The sequence below is a fragment of the Mobula birostris genome, chromosome 1 (genome assembly GCF_030028105.1).
Source record: "Mobula birostris isolate sMobBir1 chromosome 1, sMobBir1.hap1, whole genome shotgun sequence".
NCBI classification, from domain to species: Eukaryota; Metazoa; Chordata; class Chondrichthyes; order Myliobatiformes; family Myliobatidae; genus Mobula; species Mobula birostris.
In genome coordinates, this window is record NC_092370.1 from 215,944,629 (window position 1) to 215,963,460 (window position 18,832).

General features: G+C 41.4%; 1 protein-coding gene across 3 annotated transcripts in view; it reads right to left on the reverse strand.

The window, feature by feature from the left end:
* LOC140212749 (echinoderm microtubule-associated protein-like 5) overlaps positions 1-18,832 on the reverse strand; it is a 184,679-nt gene that overhangs the window by 39,836 nt on the left and 126,011 nt on the right. For all 3 annotated transcript variants that reach the window (XR_011882479.1, XM_072283948.1, XM_072238144.1), the window contains exons 21-26: positions 16,849-16,990; positions 15,302-15,454; positions 14,242-14,373; positions 4,896-4,984; positions 4,583-4,759; positions 2,006-2,207 (exon numbers count right to left, since the gene is read on the reverse strand). Coding sequence is in view for 2 of the 3 variants with exons in the window: in XM_072283948.1 (XP_072140049.1) it covers positions 2,006-2,207; positions 4,583-4,759; positions 4,896-4,984; positions 14,242-14,373; positions 15,302-15,454; positions 16,849-16,990 (895 nt within the window). In the remaining variant the exon portion in view is untranslated. The remainder of the gene's footprint in view (positions 1-2,005; positions 2,208-4,582; positions 4,760-4,895; positions 4,985-14,241; positions 14,374-15,301; positions 15,455-16,848; positions 16,991-18,832) is intronic.

Genomic DNA, 18,832 nt, shown 5'->3' on the forward strand with positions numbered 1-18,832 from the left:
GCAAAAGGCAGAAAGGGAAGTGAAATTAAGGATGAAATCAAGGCAACAACGAGAGATGATACAAGATGTAATGAGCTGAATGTTGAATCCATCTTGGTAGCAATGACAACGGTGCAAGCAATAAACCAAGAAATATTGGATGCACGTATGAATGGAATAGCAGTTATCATGCCCGAGTTTGACTTTCAGATTGAATTGGGTAAAACAAGTCGGTAAAGGCAGCGCTGAGGTCTTCAGAGAATGCATCTGTGTGTAGTATGTTACTAAAGCCATAAGAGGACATCCTGTCTTAGATCTGGCCCTGTGCAATGAGAGAGGCAAAAACAACAATCTTGCAATTAGGAATCCTCTTGGAAAGAGTGATCACTGTATGACTGAAGTTAGATTGAGGAGTAGGAGTTTGTTCACCAAAGTCTGTCGGACAATAGGGTTAAATGCTGAACTGAAATCCAGTAACAGCATTCTGACATAAGTGTCCTTGTTTTCTAGATGTGCCAGGGCCAGGTGCATGACAGATGCTCTTGGTATCTGCTGGAGAGCAGTTCTTTGGGTAAGCATATTGGTGAGTGTCCAGTGTGGCAGGAGTTGAGTTTCTGATATGTCGTATTACTAGCCGTTGAAAGCACTTCATGATGATTGGCAGTGCCACTGGCAGTAGTCACTTAGTTCTGAAGGTGTAGAGTTCTTTGGTACAGGGATGATGGTGGCTGATTGAAGCATGTGGGGACAGCAGGCCTGGATGAGTGAAGTGTTGAAGATGTCCGTGAAGACGTCAGTGAGCTGATGTGCACACTTTCTGAGTACTCAGTCTGGGATGTTGTGTGTCCTGGCTTCCTTACAAGAGTTGATTCTGCAGAGTCCTTCTCATATCTGCTGCTGTTACAGACAATGGCTGCTCACCTGGGGAGGGGGGGGGGGGAAGCTTTTGCGGCTGGCATTGTGTTGCATTCATTGAAGCACGTGCAGAAGTTATTTAGAGGGTGAGGGAGGAAGGATTCACTAGTCAATGCTGTTTTCCCTCGTGTAGTCAGTAATGCCCTTGATATCCAGCCACATATGCTGGGAAGCGTCGTTAGACTGGTGCTCCTGAATTTGCAATGTAAAGAGGGGTGTGAGTAGTGATGTTTCCCTTCCTGTGTAAGATTCAAGAGGGAAAAGACTGCCTAAGATGAGGTTTCTCTTGGCTGCTCCGAGAACTGTTCTGTCTCCAGACTTGAAGGCAGCATCCTGGACTTTGAGCTCCTTTGCATTCAGCCACGGCTTCTGCTTGGGTCATGGGATGACTGTTCTTGAGGTACCAGTGATGTCTACACACCTTACTGATGTGGCTGGTGACAGATGGGGCATACTCCTTGGTGTCTGTGTCTTCTCTGTTTATGGGGCGGCCTACTGTTTCTGCATAACATGGTTGAGTCTGTTTGTTCCCCTAGTGGCCATGGTGATGAGTTGGTGGAATTGTGGGTAAAATGTCCTGCAGGTTATCGTGATTGAAGTCTCCTTCAATTATGAAGGGAACATCCGGATGCTTGTTTTGTAGAGAGCTGATGATAAAGTAAAGCTCTCCCTTGGCATTTGTGCTCAGGGGAATGCAGGCAGCCATGATAAACATTAACAGTAAACTCCCTGAGCAGGTCATGTGGCCAGCATTTAATTGTAACACGTTCAATTGCCCAGAACAATGACTAGTAACTACAGATGAGTTTGTACATCAACCTTTCGTTAATGTATACACAATTCCACCTCCTTTGGATTTCCCTGACAGGGAGATCCTGTCTGTACAAATCTGTAAACCCGTGGAATTGTCTGCCCCAGCAGTAGAGACAACTTCATTCAATCAATTTAATAAAGTTAGAATTTTTGCACAGCAGGGGAATTGTGGGTAATGGGGAAAAGGCAGGTGGGCGGAGCTGAGCCCGCAGCCATTTCAATCATGATCTCTTTGAATGACTTGTCAGATGGCTGACTCCTGCTCCCGTTTCTTACATTCTGATGTTAAAGTACTTACCTCCATCTTCATCAGAATCAAAATCAGACTCCTCACTTTCGTACTGCCTGCTCTGTTTGTGACCACCCACTTCATGTTTCCAGATCATCACTGATGTATCTGCTCCACCAATCGTAATGAGCAAACTGTCATTATGTGCCCAGCGAACATTTGTTACGTGTGTGCTGTGAGCAACATATCTTTTGAACTTTCCATATTTTGCCTAATTCAATGAGGAAGCAACAATAAAGAATTTAAGTTAAATAACTATTTTGCATGTATTATAAAATGTCTTAATCTTCATAAATTATTTAAAGTAATTTTGGTAGACAATATTCTAATTACTCATTACATTATTAAACACAATATTGAAGATGGAAGATATCATTGTGAATCTAAAAGTTTATTTCACATTACATTACCACTGCTGAGCTGTATCTACAACATTTATTGAAATACAGGTAAAACTAATCAGTAATACAGACAAAATGCTGGAGGAACTCAGCAGACCAGGCAGCGTCTATGGAAAGGTCAATGCTTCGGGCTAAGACCCTTCATCAGGACAGGAAAAAAGAAATGAGCAGTCAAAGTAAGAAGTTGGGGGGAGGAGAGGTAGAAGTACAAAGTAGTAGGTGATAGGTGAAATGGGGAGAGGGGAAGGGTGAAGTAAAGAGCTGGGAAATTGATTGGCACACACTTAGTGATACAGGAACAGCTTCTTTCCCTCTGCCATCCGATTCCTAAATGGACATTGAGCACACGAACACTAACTTACTTTTTGAATATATTTCTGTTTTTTTGCACAATTTTTAATCTATTCAATATATGTATACTGTGATTGATTTACTTATTTAATTACTTTTTTCTTCTTCTTGTATATTACGTATTGCATTGAACTGCTGCTGCTAAGTTAGCAAGTTTCATGGAACATGCCGGTGATAATAAACCTGATTCTGATTCTGGTGAAACAGAAAGGGCTGGAGGAAAGGGAATCTGATAGGAGAGGACAGATGGCCATGGGAGAGAGGGAAGGGGGGAGGAGCCCCAGAAGGAGGTGATAGTTAGGTAATCAGATAAGGTGAGAGGGAAATGGGAATGGGGAACGGTGAAGGGAGGGTGGCTGGGGGGCATTACAGGAAGTTCCAGAAATCGATGTTCATGCCATCAGGTGGAGACTACCCAGACAGAATACAAGGTGTCGCTCCTCCAACCTGAGTGTGGCCTCATCGCAGCAGTAGAGGAGGCCATGGACTGACATGTCGGAATGGGAAGTAGAGTTGAAATGTGTGGCCATCGGGAGATCCCGCTGTTTCTGGCAGACGGAGCGTAGGAGCTCAGCAAAACGGTCTCCCAATCTACGTCGGGTCTCACTGATATACAGGAGGCCACACCGGGAGCACCAGACACAGTGGATGACCCCAAAAGACGCACAGGTGAAGTGTCACCTTACCTGGAAGGACTGTTTAGGGCCCTAAACAGTAGTGAGGGAGGAGGTGTAGGGGCAGGAGTGGCACTTGTTCCACTTACAAGGATAGTGCCAGGAGGGTCCCTTGTCCATTCGTCCCTCCCCACTGATCTCCCTCCCGGCACTCATCCTTGCAAACAGAACAAGTGTTACACCTGCCCCTACACCTCCTCCCTCACTACCATCCAGGGCCCTAAACCGTCCTTCCAGGTGAGGCGACACTTCACCTGTGAGTCTGCTGGGGTCATCTACTGTATCCGGTGCTCCCGGTGCGGCCTCCTGTATCTCAGTGTATCTGCATCCCAACATGGATTGGGAGACTGTTTCGCCAAGCACCTACACTCTGCCGGAAAAAGCAGGATCTCCTGGTGGCCACCCATTTTAATTCCACTTCCCATTCCGATATGTCAGTCCATGGCTTCCTCTACTGCTGCAATGAGGCCACACTCAGATTGGAGAAGCAACACCTTATATTCCATCTGATGGCCTCCAACCTGATGGCATAAACATTGATTTCTCAAACTGCTGGTAATTGCCCACACCCCCTCCTTCACCATTCCCCATTCCTATTTCCCTCTCTTACCTTATTTACTTACCTGCTCATCACCCCCTCTGGTGCTCCTCCCCCTTCCCTTTCTTCCATGGCCTTCTGTCCTCTCCTATCAGATTCCCCCTTCTCCAGCCCTTTATCTCTTTCACCGATCGATTTCCCAGCTCTTTACTTCAAGCTCTCCCCTTCACCGGGTTTCACCTATCACCTACGCCCTTGTACTTCTTCTTCTCCTCCCCATACCTTCTGACTTTGACTTCTCATCTCTTTTTTCCTGTCCTGATGAAGAGTCTTGGCCTGAAATGTCAACTGTTTACTCTTTCCCAGAAGTGCTGCCTGGCCTGCTGAGTTCCTGCAGCGTTTTGTGTGCATTGCTTTGATTTCCAGCATCTGCAGATTTTATCTGGTTTGTGAAAACTAATCAGCACTTTGCCTGGCAAAGAAAAAAGTACTTTCTTAATGAATCTGTATCTTTTTAAAAACATTTTTGGCTATTGAAATACAACTTATTAAGTGAAATGCATTTACTAGAAAGATGAGACAATTTAATCGACAATGTAAGCAAAAACAGAAATAAGATTACCTTCACTGGGTATCGGAACAACTTCACAAATCCGAAGTCATCCCCCGTGACAAGCACTTTTTTGTTACCAGTAAGACAGGACGCGGTTATACCAGTGACATCGCTTACCATAGGCCAGATACCTTCACATGAAGGACCCAAGACACAAGTCCAAGATGTCCAATCAATTTTCTCAACCTGGAAAATTCATATAACAAACCCTATATATTTATATTACTACTGTTCTATTAATGTAAAAAAAAAACTACTCTATCGCATATTTTTCCTTATAAGATTGCTTTTTTCTCCCGCTCCTGGAAAATCTGTGGCTTACCTCTGCCTTATTTATTATCTGCGGTTTCCCACGGGGAGCTTCAAAAAACAGTTGTTCCTTAGCACCAGTATTGACTTGTAAAAGTTTACCTGTTGGAAAGCAAAATGCACCGATCAACGTCAATAACATCTCATTCCACTGCCAAGAACATAACCACTGTAGTTTAAATCCACAGATTAGCATGTAATAATAAGAATTAAAAGATCTCTTGAATACTTCACACTAATTTTCAGCATTCAATTGCAAAATACATAAATTGCAGATGCTAGAATTTAAAGCAGAAACACAAATGCTGGAAGAACTCAGCCAGTGCACAGCATCTGTGGAAAGAGAAACCAGCGCTGCTTGATTGGCTGAAGTCTTCCATCATTTCTGTTTTTTTGTTTCAATATTTGATTGTTTAGTTCATTAACTATAATCATCAATTATTTGTCAGCATTGAATTCTACATATACACGAGTTTGGAACTCGGGACATAAGTGATATTTTCCAATGTCATTTGGGAAATGGAACTTAACTGGAAACCTAGAGATCGTGACTGCATGAGGTGTATGTTTGCTTCTGGTCTTCCTCAATGAGCTGCAATTCCTGTCTCCTTACCTCCTCCACTGAGCCTGTCTCCCTCTGCACACTGAATTGATTCTCTCACATAAGGCACCATTGTTGTGCATTTACAACCTCACCATGATTAAGTTCAATAATGTTCCCCATTCCCACAGTCGTTCACTGAGGTTACAATGCAAAAAGAGACAACCTTTTGGGTGATCACCCTTTAAGCAGATATTTCTCATCACACTTACAGTATTTCCCTTCAATCTCTTCAGTCTTAGGCACGACAGAAGGTATATTTCATTAGGAGTTTGAGAAGAACCAAAAACATATCAAAATTTGTACAGATGTACCGTGGATAGCATTCTAACTGGCTGCAACACCGTTTGGTATGGGGGTGGGCGCTACTGCACAGGATTGAAGAAAACTGCAGAGAGTTGTAAACTTAGTCAGCTCCATGATGGGGGCTCTGTAGTATTCTGTAGCCTCTACAGTATTTAGGATATCTTCAAGGAGTGATGCCGCAAAAGGCAGTATCCATCATTAAGGACCCCCATCACCCAGGACACGCCCTGTTCTCATTGCTACCATCAGAAAGGAGGTACCAGAGCCTGAAGGCACACACTCAATGATTCAGACATAACTTCTTCCCCACTGCCATCTGATTTCTGAATGGAGATTGAACCAATAAACTCTACCTCACTACTTTTTCATATCACACACCAAAGTTGCTGGTGAACGCAGCAGGCCAGGCAGCATCTGTAGGAAGAGGTGCAGTCGACGTTTTAGGCCGAGACCCTTCCTCAGGACTAACAGGGTCTCAGCCTGAAACGTCGACTGCACCTCTTCCTACAGATGCTGCCTGGCCTGCTGCGTTCACCAGCAACTTTGATGTGTGTTGCTTGAATTTCCAGCATCTGCAGAATTCCTGTTGTTTACTTTTTCATACAGCTTTTTTGCTGTTTTTTGAAGGTTTTAAAGGTGATAGTAAATCACTGACCTCAAGTATATCAAAATTGCATTCTATAAAACTGAAACCACCTATTACATGCGAGTTTATAATTCAGTCTTTTCACATATGAACAAGGAGCTAGAACAGACCATTTGTCCCTTCAAGCTGCTCTACCATTTAATAAAACCACAGCTGATTTGATAGTGACCTCAGCTTTGCATTCCCGTCTACTCAACTTTTATTTTGTAGATCCAAAATCCATCCACCTTTGTATTTAAAATAATCACTCTTCGTGATGATTATAAATGAGGAAGAGGAAGGGTGAATCAGTAAATCTGCAGGTGACACGAAGGTTAGTGGACAGTGTGGAAGGTTGTTGTAGGTTACAAATGAATATAGAACTGGATAACTAAAAAGATGCAGAGCCGGGTAGTGAAGTGTCTGATGGAAAAGTGCAAAGTGTGCCCTTTGACAGATCAAACTTGAAGGCAGAGTACAAGATTAATGCCAGGATTCTTCGAAGTGTAGAGCAACAGAGGGACCTCGGAGTTCATCCACAGATCCTTCAAACATGTCGCGCAAGTTGATAGAGTGGTTAAGAGGCAGGTAGGTGGAGGTGAGTCCATGGCCAGATCAGCCATGATCTTACTGAATGGAGCAGCAGGCTCAACAGGCCAGATAGCCTACTCCTGCTCCTTATCTTCTTGCATTCTTATGCTGTGCAATTGAGTTCAAGGGCAGTGAGGTAATTTTGCAACTCTATAAAATTTTGGTTAAACCACACTTGGGGTTATGAGTACAGTTCTGGTTGCCTCATGATAAAATAAGGTGACATCAGCACAGTTTCATTAAAGGGAGATGTTATCTGATAAACCTGTTAGAATTCTTGGCGGTTCCAAGCAGGTTAGATAGTGAATTAGTTAGCGTGGATTTTCAAGAAGGTCTTTGACAAAGTCTCACACATTGGGCTTTCATAGAGCCCATAGCTTTAGAGGCAAGGTAACAAAGGGACAAAGGGATCCTTCCAGTATGGCCGCCAGTTACTGGTGGAGTGCACCAGGGGTCAGTTTTGGAACCACAACTTCCCACTTTACACATAAATAATCCAGATGCAGGAACTGACGGCACTGTGGCCAATTTTGCAGATGATCAAAGAATGGTGAAGAGACAGGCATTTCTGCAGAGGCAGGGAGTCTACAGAAGGACATACAGGTTGGAAGAGTGGGCAAAGAGGTGCCACACAAAATACAGCACAAGGAGTGTGGGGTTATGCATCTTGGTAGGAAGATAAAGGTGTGAACTATTTTCTAAATAGGAAGTATATTCAGAAATTAAAGGTGCAAAGGCATTTATGAGTCTGAATTCCAGATTTCCTCAAGGTTAACTTGCAGATTGATTGCAGGAAAGCAAATGCAATGTTTGCATTTTGTTTTGATTGATCTAGAACATAAAAGTAAGGATATACTGCTGAGGTTTTATAAGGCATTGTTCAGACTACATTTGGAAAATTGTGAGCCATTTTGTGCACAATATCTAAGGAAAGTTGTGCGGGCTCTCGACTGGGTCCAAAGGAGGTTCACATAAAGAATACCACAAATGTGATTGTCCTTTTTCATGTTGCAAGGCACTGCTGGTTATCAAGAACACTGAGTACTGCATGTCTCCAGTGAGTTGCTGGATAGTGGTTGAGTTGGATTTATTGCAAGCTGTATTACAGCCTGCTTCAGCCACCCAGGGAAGTAGGTGTCAGCAGCAGCACATTCAGGCAGGTGAATGTCTCGGAAGTGTTTGTGATTGCAAAAACCTGTTGGACATTGGTAATGTAGAATACTATGTGTCCAATTCAATTGTTCATTGGCGAGACCGAAAGCAGGGGAGCTGTGTGGCCTCAGGTGTGGTGTGGACTAGTTCCTCATTCATGCTCTGATGAAGACTGCTGCGGCCGCTGAGGCAGGAGACGGCAGAACTGGCTATGTGCCACTACTGGTTTGGAGACTGGCCCCTCCCAATGGGGCTGCCCTCCAGTGTTTGCTCGACTGGCCCCTCACATTGGGGCTGCCCTCTAGTGTATGCTTGGTGGGAGACGAGCTGGATTGTGTTTGTTTGCAGCTGCATTGCCCAAATGACGAACTGTTGCAGGCTGTTCCTGCAGAAACATGACTCTAGGACAACATCCATGTACCATCAATCTGCGGGCCATGACACATAGGGACTTGGGCTATATTATTATTATTTAATTTTTTTTAGCACCTGTATGTTTTCTGCTATAATAATTATACAAGACTATAGCATATAGGAGGAGAATTAGGCCATTTGGCCCATTTAGTCCGTTCTGCCATTTCATCATGGCTGATCCAATTTTCCTCTCAGCCCTAACCTCCTGCCTTCTCCCTGTATCCCTTCATTCTCTGACCAATCAAGAATCTATCAACTTCCACCTTAAATATACATAAAGACTTTGCCTCTACAGCTGCCCGTAGCAAAGAATTCTACAGATTCACCATCCTCTCCCAAAAGAAATTCCTCCTCATCTCCATTCTACAAGGTCGCCCCTCTATTCTGATAGACCCTTCGTCTCGGCCTGAAACATCAACTGCACCTCTTCCTAGAGATGCTGCCTGGCCTGCTGCATTCACCAGCAACTTTTATGTGTGTTGCTTGAATTTCCAGCATCTGCAGAATTCTTGTTGTTTGCCTCTATTCTGATGCTGTGTCCCCTGGTCTTAGACTCTCCACCATAGGAAACATTCTCTCCACTTCCACTCTATCGAGGCCTTTCACAATTCGATAGGTTTCAATGAGGTCACCCCTTATTCTTCTGAATTCCAGTGAACACAGGCCCAGAGCAATCAAACACTCTTTATAAGACAAGCTATTCAATCCTGGAATCATTTTCGTGACTCTCCTTTGAACTCTCTCCATTTTCAGCACATTCTTTCTAAGATAAGGGGCCCAAAACTGCTTACATACTCCAGTGAGGTCTCACCAGTGCATTATAAAGTTTCAACATTACATCCTTGCTTTTATATTCTAGTCCTCTTGAAATCAATGCTAACATTGCATTTGCCTTCCTCTCCACAGACTCAACCTGCAAATTAACCTTTAGGGAATCCTGCAGAAGGACTCTCAAGTCCATTTGCACCTGTTTTTTTTTGTATTTTCTCTCTATTCAGAAAATACTCAACCTTTTATTTCTTCACCAAAGTGCATGACCATATACTTCCCAACACTGTATTCCATCTGTCATTTCTTTGCTCATTCTCCTAATCTGTCTAAGACCTTCTGTAGCCTACTTCCTCAAAACTATCTGCCCCTCCACCTATCTTTGTATCGTCTGCAAGCTTTGCAGCAAAGCCATCAATTCCACCATCCAAATCATTGACATATATCGTCAAAAGAATCAGTCCCAACACAGACTTCTGTGGAACACTACTAGTAACCGGCAGCTAGTCACAAAAGGCTCTCTTTTCCCCACTCTTTGTCTCCTGCTAATCCACCACTGCTTTATTTGTGCTAGAATCTTTCCTGTAATACCAGGGGCTCATAGCTTGTTAAATAGCCTCATGTGTCGCATCTTGTCAAAGACCTTCTGAAAATTCAAGTACACAACTTCAACTGTTTCCCCTTTGTCCATCCTGCTTGTTATTTCTTCAAAGAATTCCAACAAATTTGTCAGGCAAGATTTTCCCTTCAGGAAATCATGCTGACTACAGCCTATTTTATCATGTGCCTCCAAGTACCCTAAGAACTCATTCTTAATAATCGACTCCAATGTCTTCCCCACCCACTGAGGCAAACTAAACTGGGCTAGAGTTTCTTCTCAATTCCCAGTCTTCCGGAACCATTCCAGAATCTAGTAATTCTTGAAAGACATTACTAATGCCTCCATAATCTTTTCAGCCACCTCTTTTAGAACTCTAGAGTGTACACCATCTGGTCCAAGTGATTTATCTACCTTCAGATCTTTCGGTTTCCCAGGAACCTTCTCTCTAGTTATGGTAACTTCACACATTTCATGCCCTGATGCCTGGAGCTTTCACTATACTACTAGTGTCTTCCACTGTGAAATCTGCAAAATACTTATTCAGTTCATCTGCCATTTCATTGTCCCCCATTACAACCTCACCAGCATCATTTTCCAGCGGTCCGATATTCACTCTCATCTCTCTTTTACACTTTATGTATCTGAATAAACTTTTGGTATCCTCTTTAATATTATTGGCTAGCTTACTTTTGTATTCTATCTTTACCTTCTTAATGGCGTTTTTAGTTGCCTTCTGTTGGTTTTTAAAAGCTTCCCAATCCTCTAAACTTCTCACTCATTTTTGCTCTAGTATGTGGTCTCTTTTTGGCTTTTATGTTGGCTTTGAATTCTCTTGTGAGCCACAGTTGTGTCATCTTTCCTTTAGAATATTTCTTCCTCTTTATATCCTGAGACTTTTGAATTGTTTCCAGAAATTCCAGCAATTTCTGCTCTGCTGTCATCCCTGCCAGTGTTCCTTTCCTATAAATTCTGGCCAACTCCTCTCTCATGGCTCTGTAATTCCCTTTACTCCACTGTAGTACTGATACATCCGACTTCGGCTTCTGTTTCTCGAAGTTAAGGGTAAATTCAATCATATTATGATAACTTCCCCTAAGGGTACTTTTACCTTAAGCTCTCTAATCAATTCTGGTTCATCGCACAACACCCAATCCAGAATAGCTAATCCTCTAGTGGATTCAACCACGAGCTGCTCTAAAAAGCCATCTAGTAGGCACTCCAGAAAACCCTCCTCCTGGAATCTAGTACCAACCTGATTTTCCTAATCTACCTGCATATTGAAGTCCCCCATGACTATTGGCATGCATTTTCTATCTCCCGTTGTAATTTGTAGACCACATCCTTAGCTCTTTCTACAATGATTCAACACCTTCCAACCCTATGTCACTTCTTTCTTATGACTTGATTTTATTTTTTTTTACCAACAGACCAACACCACCCCATCTACATTCCTACATGCCCCTTTGATACAATGTGCATCCCTGGGCATTAAGTTCCCAGTTATAATCTTTCAGCCATGATTCACTGATACCTACAACATCATACCTGCCAATCTGCAACTATGCTGCAAGTTCTTCTACCTTATTCCGTATACTATGCACCTTCAGTCCTGTATTCACCCTTTTCATTTTGTTCGCCTTTTACATTGCAACTCACCCTGTTGACTGCAATATTGCCCTATCAACTACCTCTCCTCACTACACACTGCCTCTGTTTACAAACCAGCTACCTCATCTTCAGCACTATTATCCACCTTTCCTATGACACTTCTTGTATTGAAATACAGACAGCCCAGGACACTAGTTGCGCCTTGCTCAACTTTTTGATTCATAACTTTGTCTGAGGTCTTACCAACATCTGCCTCCACAACATCTTCACTAACTGTTCTGGCACTCTGGTTCCCACCCCCCTGAACTCTAGTTTAAACCCCATCGTGCAGCAGTAACAAATCTTCCTGCTAGGGTATTAGTCCCCCTCCAGTTCAGGTGCAAACTGTCCCTTCTGTATAGGTCCCACTTTCCCTAGAAGAGAGCCCAATGATCCAAAACTCTTATGCGCTCCCTCCTACACCAACTTCTTAGCCATGTATTAAACTGTATAACCTTTCTAGTTTTGGCCTCGCTGGCACATGACACAGGTAGCAATCCTGAGATCACAACCCTGGAGGTCCTGCCCTTTTACTTCATACCTAACTCCCTGAACTCCCTATGCAGAGCATCGACACTTGTCCTACCCATGTTATTGGTACCTACATGGACCACAACTTCTGGCTGTTCACCCTCCCATTTATTTTCATAAGTGGGAGGGTGAACAGCCAGAAGTTGTGGTCCATGTAGGACTCAATCCGAGAAATCCCAGACCTTGGCGCTAGGAGGAAACATACCATCTGGGAATCATATTCTTGCCCACAGAACCTGCTGTTTGTTACCCTTAGTAACAAATGCTCTATCATCACAGCATGCCTTTTCTCCGTCTTTCCGTTCTGAGTCACAGAGGCAGACTCAGTGCCAGAGACCTAACCACTGTGACTGTCCTCTGTTAGGTCATCCACCCCGTGATATATGTGTCATGTGTTAATGTTCGGTTCTAAGTTTTGTACCTTGGCCCCAGAAAAATGCTGTTTCATTTGGCAGCACTCATGTGTATGGCTGAATGACAATTAAATTTGACCTTGCCCTTGAACTTGAAAGGCCTAAATTATGGGGAGCTTTTGATGACTTGGGGCCTGTTAACTTGGAGTTCAGACGGATAAGTGGGGGACCTCTTTGAAACTTACTGAAAGACCTGGATAAAATGGATCTGGAGAGAATATTTCGATTAGTAGGACAGTCCAGGATCTGAGGGAACAGTCTCAGAATAAAGGAACATTCCTTTAAAACTGACTTGAGAAAGAATTTCTTTAGCCAGAGGGTGGTGAATCTGTGGAACACATTGCCACAGACCGCTATGAAGGCCAGATCACTGAGTGTCTTTAAAACAGATACTAAAAGGTCCTTTGATTGGTAAGAGAGTTACCAATTGGGGAGAAGGTGGGAGAATGGGGTTGAAAAAACATTAGCTACAATTGAATGGTAGAGCAGACTTAATGGGTCAAATGGCCTAATTTGACTTCTAGATCTTATAACCATATGGCCATATTTTAAGGAAGAGAGTTTCCTTACAACCCTTACAAAAATGTTCTAAACCCCCAAACCCCCACGCTCAGCTGGTTCCATCTGTCACCCATACACCTTTCCACACAGGCATTTTTTCCCTTGGCCTTCTTTCCTGATCCCTTTGCCTCCTTGGATCCATATGCCCATTATACCTCCCTTCTTTGTTTCCACCATCACCCACCAGTCTCTCTCACAAAACTGTCCATCTCCTTTCCCATCCCCATCGGCCCATTATCCTCCACTCCCACGTATTTCTGAACGGTCCATGAACACCACCTCATTACGCTGCTTTCTTTTCACACTGTTTATTTATTTTCTTGTACTTCTTATTTTAACTTGTAGTAATATTTTGTATATTACTACACTGTGCTGCTGCCACAAACCACAACATCTCACGAGTCAGTGATAATAAACCTGATTCTGATTGTAATCCCCTACCTCACTTCATCCGATTCCACCTTCATCAGCCCCGTCTTCCTCTCACTCTCACCTCTTCCCTCCACACTTTCAGGCCTCATACTATGTCTCTACCTGAAATGTTGACAACCCCTTTGTGTTCACAGATGCTGCTTGAATCACTGTTTATCCAACAGATTGATTTTTGCTTCAGCATAATTTCCTGGTTTTACACAGTACCACTGTTAATTAAGCCCAGAACCAAGTGCTTTCTCAACCTTCCTTATCGCTTTTTATGATTTATGCATGTATACCACTAGGTCTCTCTGCTCCTGCACCCATTTTTAGAATAATATTCTTTATTTTACATTACATCCCCTTATTCACCTCACCATTTTTCCAAGCACTGGTCATGCATTTACCTATTTCATAAGCCTATTTACATTCTGCTACAATATATCACTATTCACTCCATGGGTCACATTACTGCCAAGTTTTGTTTCAGCTACAAAGTTTGCCCTACTGCCTTCGTGTTCTCAGTTATATTTAGCAATTATTAAGAATAAAGGGTCATAATTTCCTCAGAGCTGCTCTTGGCCTATCATTTCACAGGAACCATAACCAAAATCACATATTGTTTCAACAGATTGATGCACAGGTCGATTATGAACATCTAAGCAAAATCTTCTGCAAAAATCATACCCATTTATATTTTTCTTTGAAATGTGAAAGTAAAAGACATAGAAATACCTCTTCTATCCCAGTCCAAATGTGTTATATAGCTGGAAGCTCCTCTGCAAATTCCAACTCGTTTGCTATTCATTATATTGTAGATGTCTACAAAGTTATCATGAGATGCTACAGCTAAGTACTTTCCATGACCTGAAATGTTTAAATTACATGTTATTACCTTTTGGAAGCAACAAAGAAGAAGCCATTAAATAGGCAAATTACAAGATGTTTGGCAGAAACCAGTAATTGGCTCACTGGTTCCTACCCTCTTCTTTGAAGTTTTACGTAAAGCATTACAAGGAACTTTATTCTGTGCATTATTACATTTCATACACATTTTTTTAAAAAAGTGATTTGTAAATACGCAGGAGATTATTTGCAAGGGTGGTCCATTCCTGTCTTCCCCTGTGAAGGTGATATTACATTGATTTTTTTGAACCACTAATATTTGCTGGGTGGGAATTCCAGGATTCTGACCTTATGAAAAGATGCTGGTACCTTCATGGTTCAACGTGGGGTGTCACTTTGAATGCATCTACAGCCCTTGTTCTAGATAATAGGCTTGGGAGGTACAATCTAACTTGCAGATGATTAAATACAAAAATGTGGCATGCATGAGGTTTCAAGGGAAATGGGATTAGTGCAAGAAAGTGGAAGGGGATCAAGCATGATCTTACTGGATGGCAGAGGTAGTGAGTGCTTGAACAGTTAACTGTGCTGTGCTCTTCTAATTCTATAACCAGATTATATATATGGCCTCTTGCCAGTAAATGAACAAACTGAATAAAGAAAATGATGCAATATTTTGTTTACCAGTAGACCAAACACTACCCCCTTCATCTGTCCCACTTCTTAAAAACAATGAATGTTCTTAAATACTGACAGTAGCATTTCTAATGCTTTTGAAGTAAATGAATACATCAGAAAAAAACATTTTCAATATGTGGATACTTTGGAATATGTTTTTCCAGAAGATAATAAAATCTGGGAATTTCTTTATTAGATTTAATCTCGTATTGACCAAGACCAATCCTTTCAAAACAAAGAGAAAACTGATTATTTGACTCAGCATGGATACCTGGTGAAAATCTAATATCAGAAATGTGCTCTTTTCTGTGGTGGAATGAAACAAGATCTTCAAGAGTATCTGGATTCACAATCAGAAAACTTCCATCATTCAGACCAACAGCGAGAGATTTCCCATCGGGAGAGAAGCAACAACACCTGCCACCTAGAATGAAGACAGCAAAGACTCTGCCCTTAATATTAGACTGCACATTGATACTGTATGCAACTAATAACTTTTTACAATCCATTTTGAAATGGATACTCTTTGGAATTAGAGAAAGAAATAACAAAAATTTAAAACATTTATGTAAATTATTCCAGACACAGAATATATTTCAGATTTGTTTGCAGTCTGCCTCTTTCATGTCTATAATATCGTAAAGTTTACTAAAGCAAAAAAAAAATCACAAGGCTAAAGAAGCAACATAATATCATAAACTCTGCATTCAAGGATTAAGCCCCCTCACCCCCAAACGTGTTACTTCACAGATTGCATTCATTTCTCACTGCCGAAAACTACTGTTGCTTTCAATTACTTACATTATTTTGTTGCTCTGCTGGCCAGGGATTTTGCAAAAGATGCAAGTACTCATCTCTAAATTTATTCTTTTATTTCCATCTCAAGATTACAATTAGTTTTATTATGGTGAATTTGTAATTTTGCATGAAACTGTCACGGGCAAAACTTACAGAAGGCTCCACATCAGTGTGGTAAATTTAGCCCTCTCAATGATTTGCAGCAGTCTTCCAAATTTGCAGTTAGTTTCACTAGATTTCTCATGTACAAAAAAAAACACTGCAAACATAAGCTGGGTGAAATTCAGTATCAGTGTTTGGAACTGCTCTTTCTACATGCCATGCAAAGAAAGCATCAGTCTTTCTGTACACTGAGAGTTCCTGACTCTCATGTGCCCTTACAACGTTTCCACCATCCAAAAAAGTTTCAAAGACAGACAGGAACCTGTCTAGAGCACAAATGTACCGTCACAAGGGGTAACCAAACAAAAGATGGAAGAGTTCTTAAGCAATTCTTTTTCCACAGATGCAGCCTGGCAAGCTGAGTATTTCCAGTATATTCTGTATTATTTTATAAAAGGTACATCATAAACCTTTTATAAATAAAGACAGCAAAATTCAGTTGCCAAAAACCTCAGATTACAAGTGACAAATAACAACATGACTTACGTAGAAATTGTATTTATATTCACAGATAGTTTGTGGGTGCTGCTGGCTACATTTGTGTTTACTGCCCATCCCTATTAGCTTGCAAGAACTATGAAAAATGAGAGAGAAGCCAACATTTTGGTTATCTCCAATGGATGCCTATGACTCAGAACAAGAATCTTCTTGGAAACACCGTGCACTTTCAACAAGTTTGGATTTATGTCATGTCTATAAAATATTTCTCCTCTAAATCTTGTGTTTTACTTATACTTTCAACAGGACTGTACGGTGGACTTTCTAAAGATTCAAAACAAGTGCTTCGTTCAGTGGATGGCTAGCTGTAAGATGCAACCATCTGCTGAAAACTAACATTCATGAGTATTTTGAACTTACCTTTTCTTAGTTTACGCACAGCCAGCATACAGTGGCTAGGGGAGAGATCCCAAATTCTCAGAGTTTTATCGTCACTAACAGTAGCACAAAGAGGTAAATGGGGATGAACAGCCAATCCCCATACTTCACCCTCCATGTGACCCTGTCAAACAAATGTTAATGTTTATTGATCATGCTGATTTTCAAAGGATGCATGAAAAAAACAGAACCAACCATGAAGTTAAGGGCCAACAAATAAATATGATTTCATTAATATAATTTCACAATATTGATTATAGTAATAAACAAAATTAGTTCCTTCAGCAACTTAATAAGTGATTTTTACACGTTAGGTTCTTTGAAATACCAAACTAAAATTACATTCAGCACTCTATATCTTCTGCATTATTATTTTCGTTAAAGTCATAATTAAAGTCTCCCACCATCCCAGGACATGCCCTCTTTGTGTTACCACCATCAAGGAGCCTGAAGACTGACACTGCATTTTAAAAAGTTTCTTCCCCTCTGCCATCAGATTTCTGAATGGTCCATGAAGCAATGAACAATAACTCATTTTTGCTCTATTTATTTATTTTGTAAAATAGTAATCTTTATGTCTTGCACTGACTGCACTACTGCCCCAAACAACAAATTCCACGACAGTGTCAGCAGTAATAAATCTGGTTCCAAACTGCACTTGATGCTACCACAGTCTGGAAGTTAAGTCTAGCTGTGGTTGACCTGGTCATCTGTACAAAGCCACTCTTAGTGGTAGTTACTGAAAACTCCACCAAGTGATGTTGAGGTCTGTTTGCGATTTACCTTTTTGACTTGTACCTTTAAGAATACTTTTTTTTTTAACCCCAGAAAAAATAAGCAGTGGTTATATTCTTCCAGATATTAAAAAAAATAACATTAATGCAGAATTAGCCATTCTTTATCCTTAGAAAATTATGGTCAGTGCATCCAATATCTCCCTCTTCCTACCTTCTCTCTCATGTTAGAGTGTGCACTCTTTCAGACTGGGTGTGTTTTTCCACTTTCCCCTCCATGACCAGTCCAGTGTTTTTTGAACACTAGTTTCCAGAACTAGTGCATTTTCACTGCTAATAGACAATCATTTTGCTCTACATTTACCTTTTCCTGCAGGAAAATGTAAAGTACTTGGGTGACTCAAATTTAGTAAAATATACCCCCCTTTATTTCCACTTGACATAACCCCTTTACTTCAGAACTGCTAGTTAAAAAATAGCTTTACTTTTGGATTTCTTTCTACTTCTTTAATCTCTTTGGCAGTCTCAATATCCATTTCATTTCAGTATCCATTTCCCTATTTTTCTAATATTAATTCAATAACACTTACCATGTGGCTCATTACCCAAATGTAATTTTTATTCTATCCTTTACTACTGTAGAAACCTCTTGCCTATTCCTTTCACAATACAAAAGGAATGAGTAAATTCCCTGGTTAAATTAAAACAGTTTCCAACACTAGCCTGCAGTCTTTCCAAATAATTAGTTAGTGATAGATGCCTTTATTCTGCTGAATGACTGGAGAGGGTATGGAGTATGGGAGATGGGACTTCATGTTATAACTGAACCAGATGCTGGGGATACTGCATTTGGATTATCACATGGAGTTCTGGTCACCATACTATATGGAGAATTGGATTAAGCAAAACAGAGCAAAGAGAAGATTCATGAGGATGTTGGTGGGACTGGAGGCCTTGACTTACAAGGAGAAATTGAATAGACTGGGACCGCTACTCCTGAGTGAAGGAGGCTGAGGGGTGACCTTATTGAGGTTTATAAAATCATGAGGGGCACAGCAAAGGTGGATGGTAACAGTCTGTTTCCCAGGACAGGAGAGTGTAAAACCAAAGGGTTTCATGTGACATTAGAAACATATGAAGGAGACCTGAAGCTTTCCATACAGAGGACGTTAGCTCTTTGAGTTTAATGAGTTGCCAGAGAAGGTTAATTATAATATTTACAAGCCACTTGG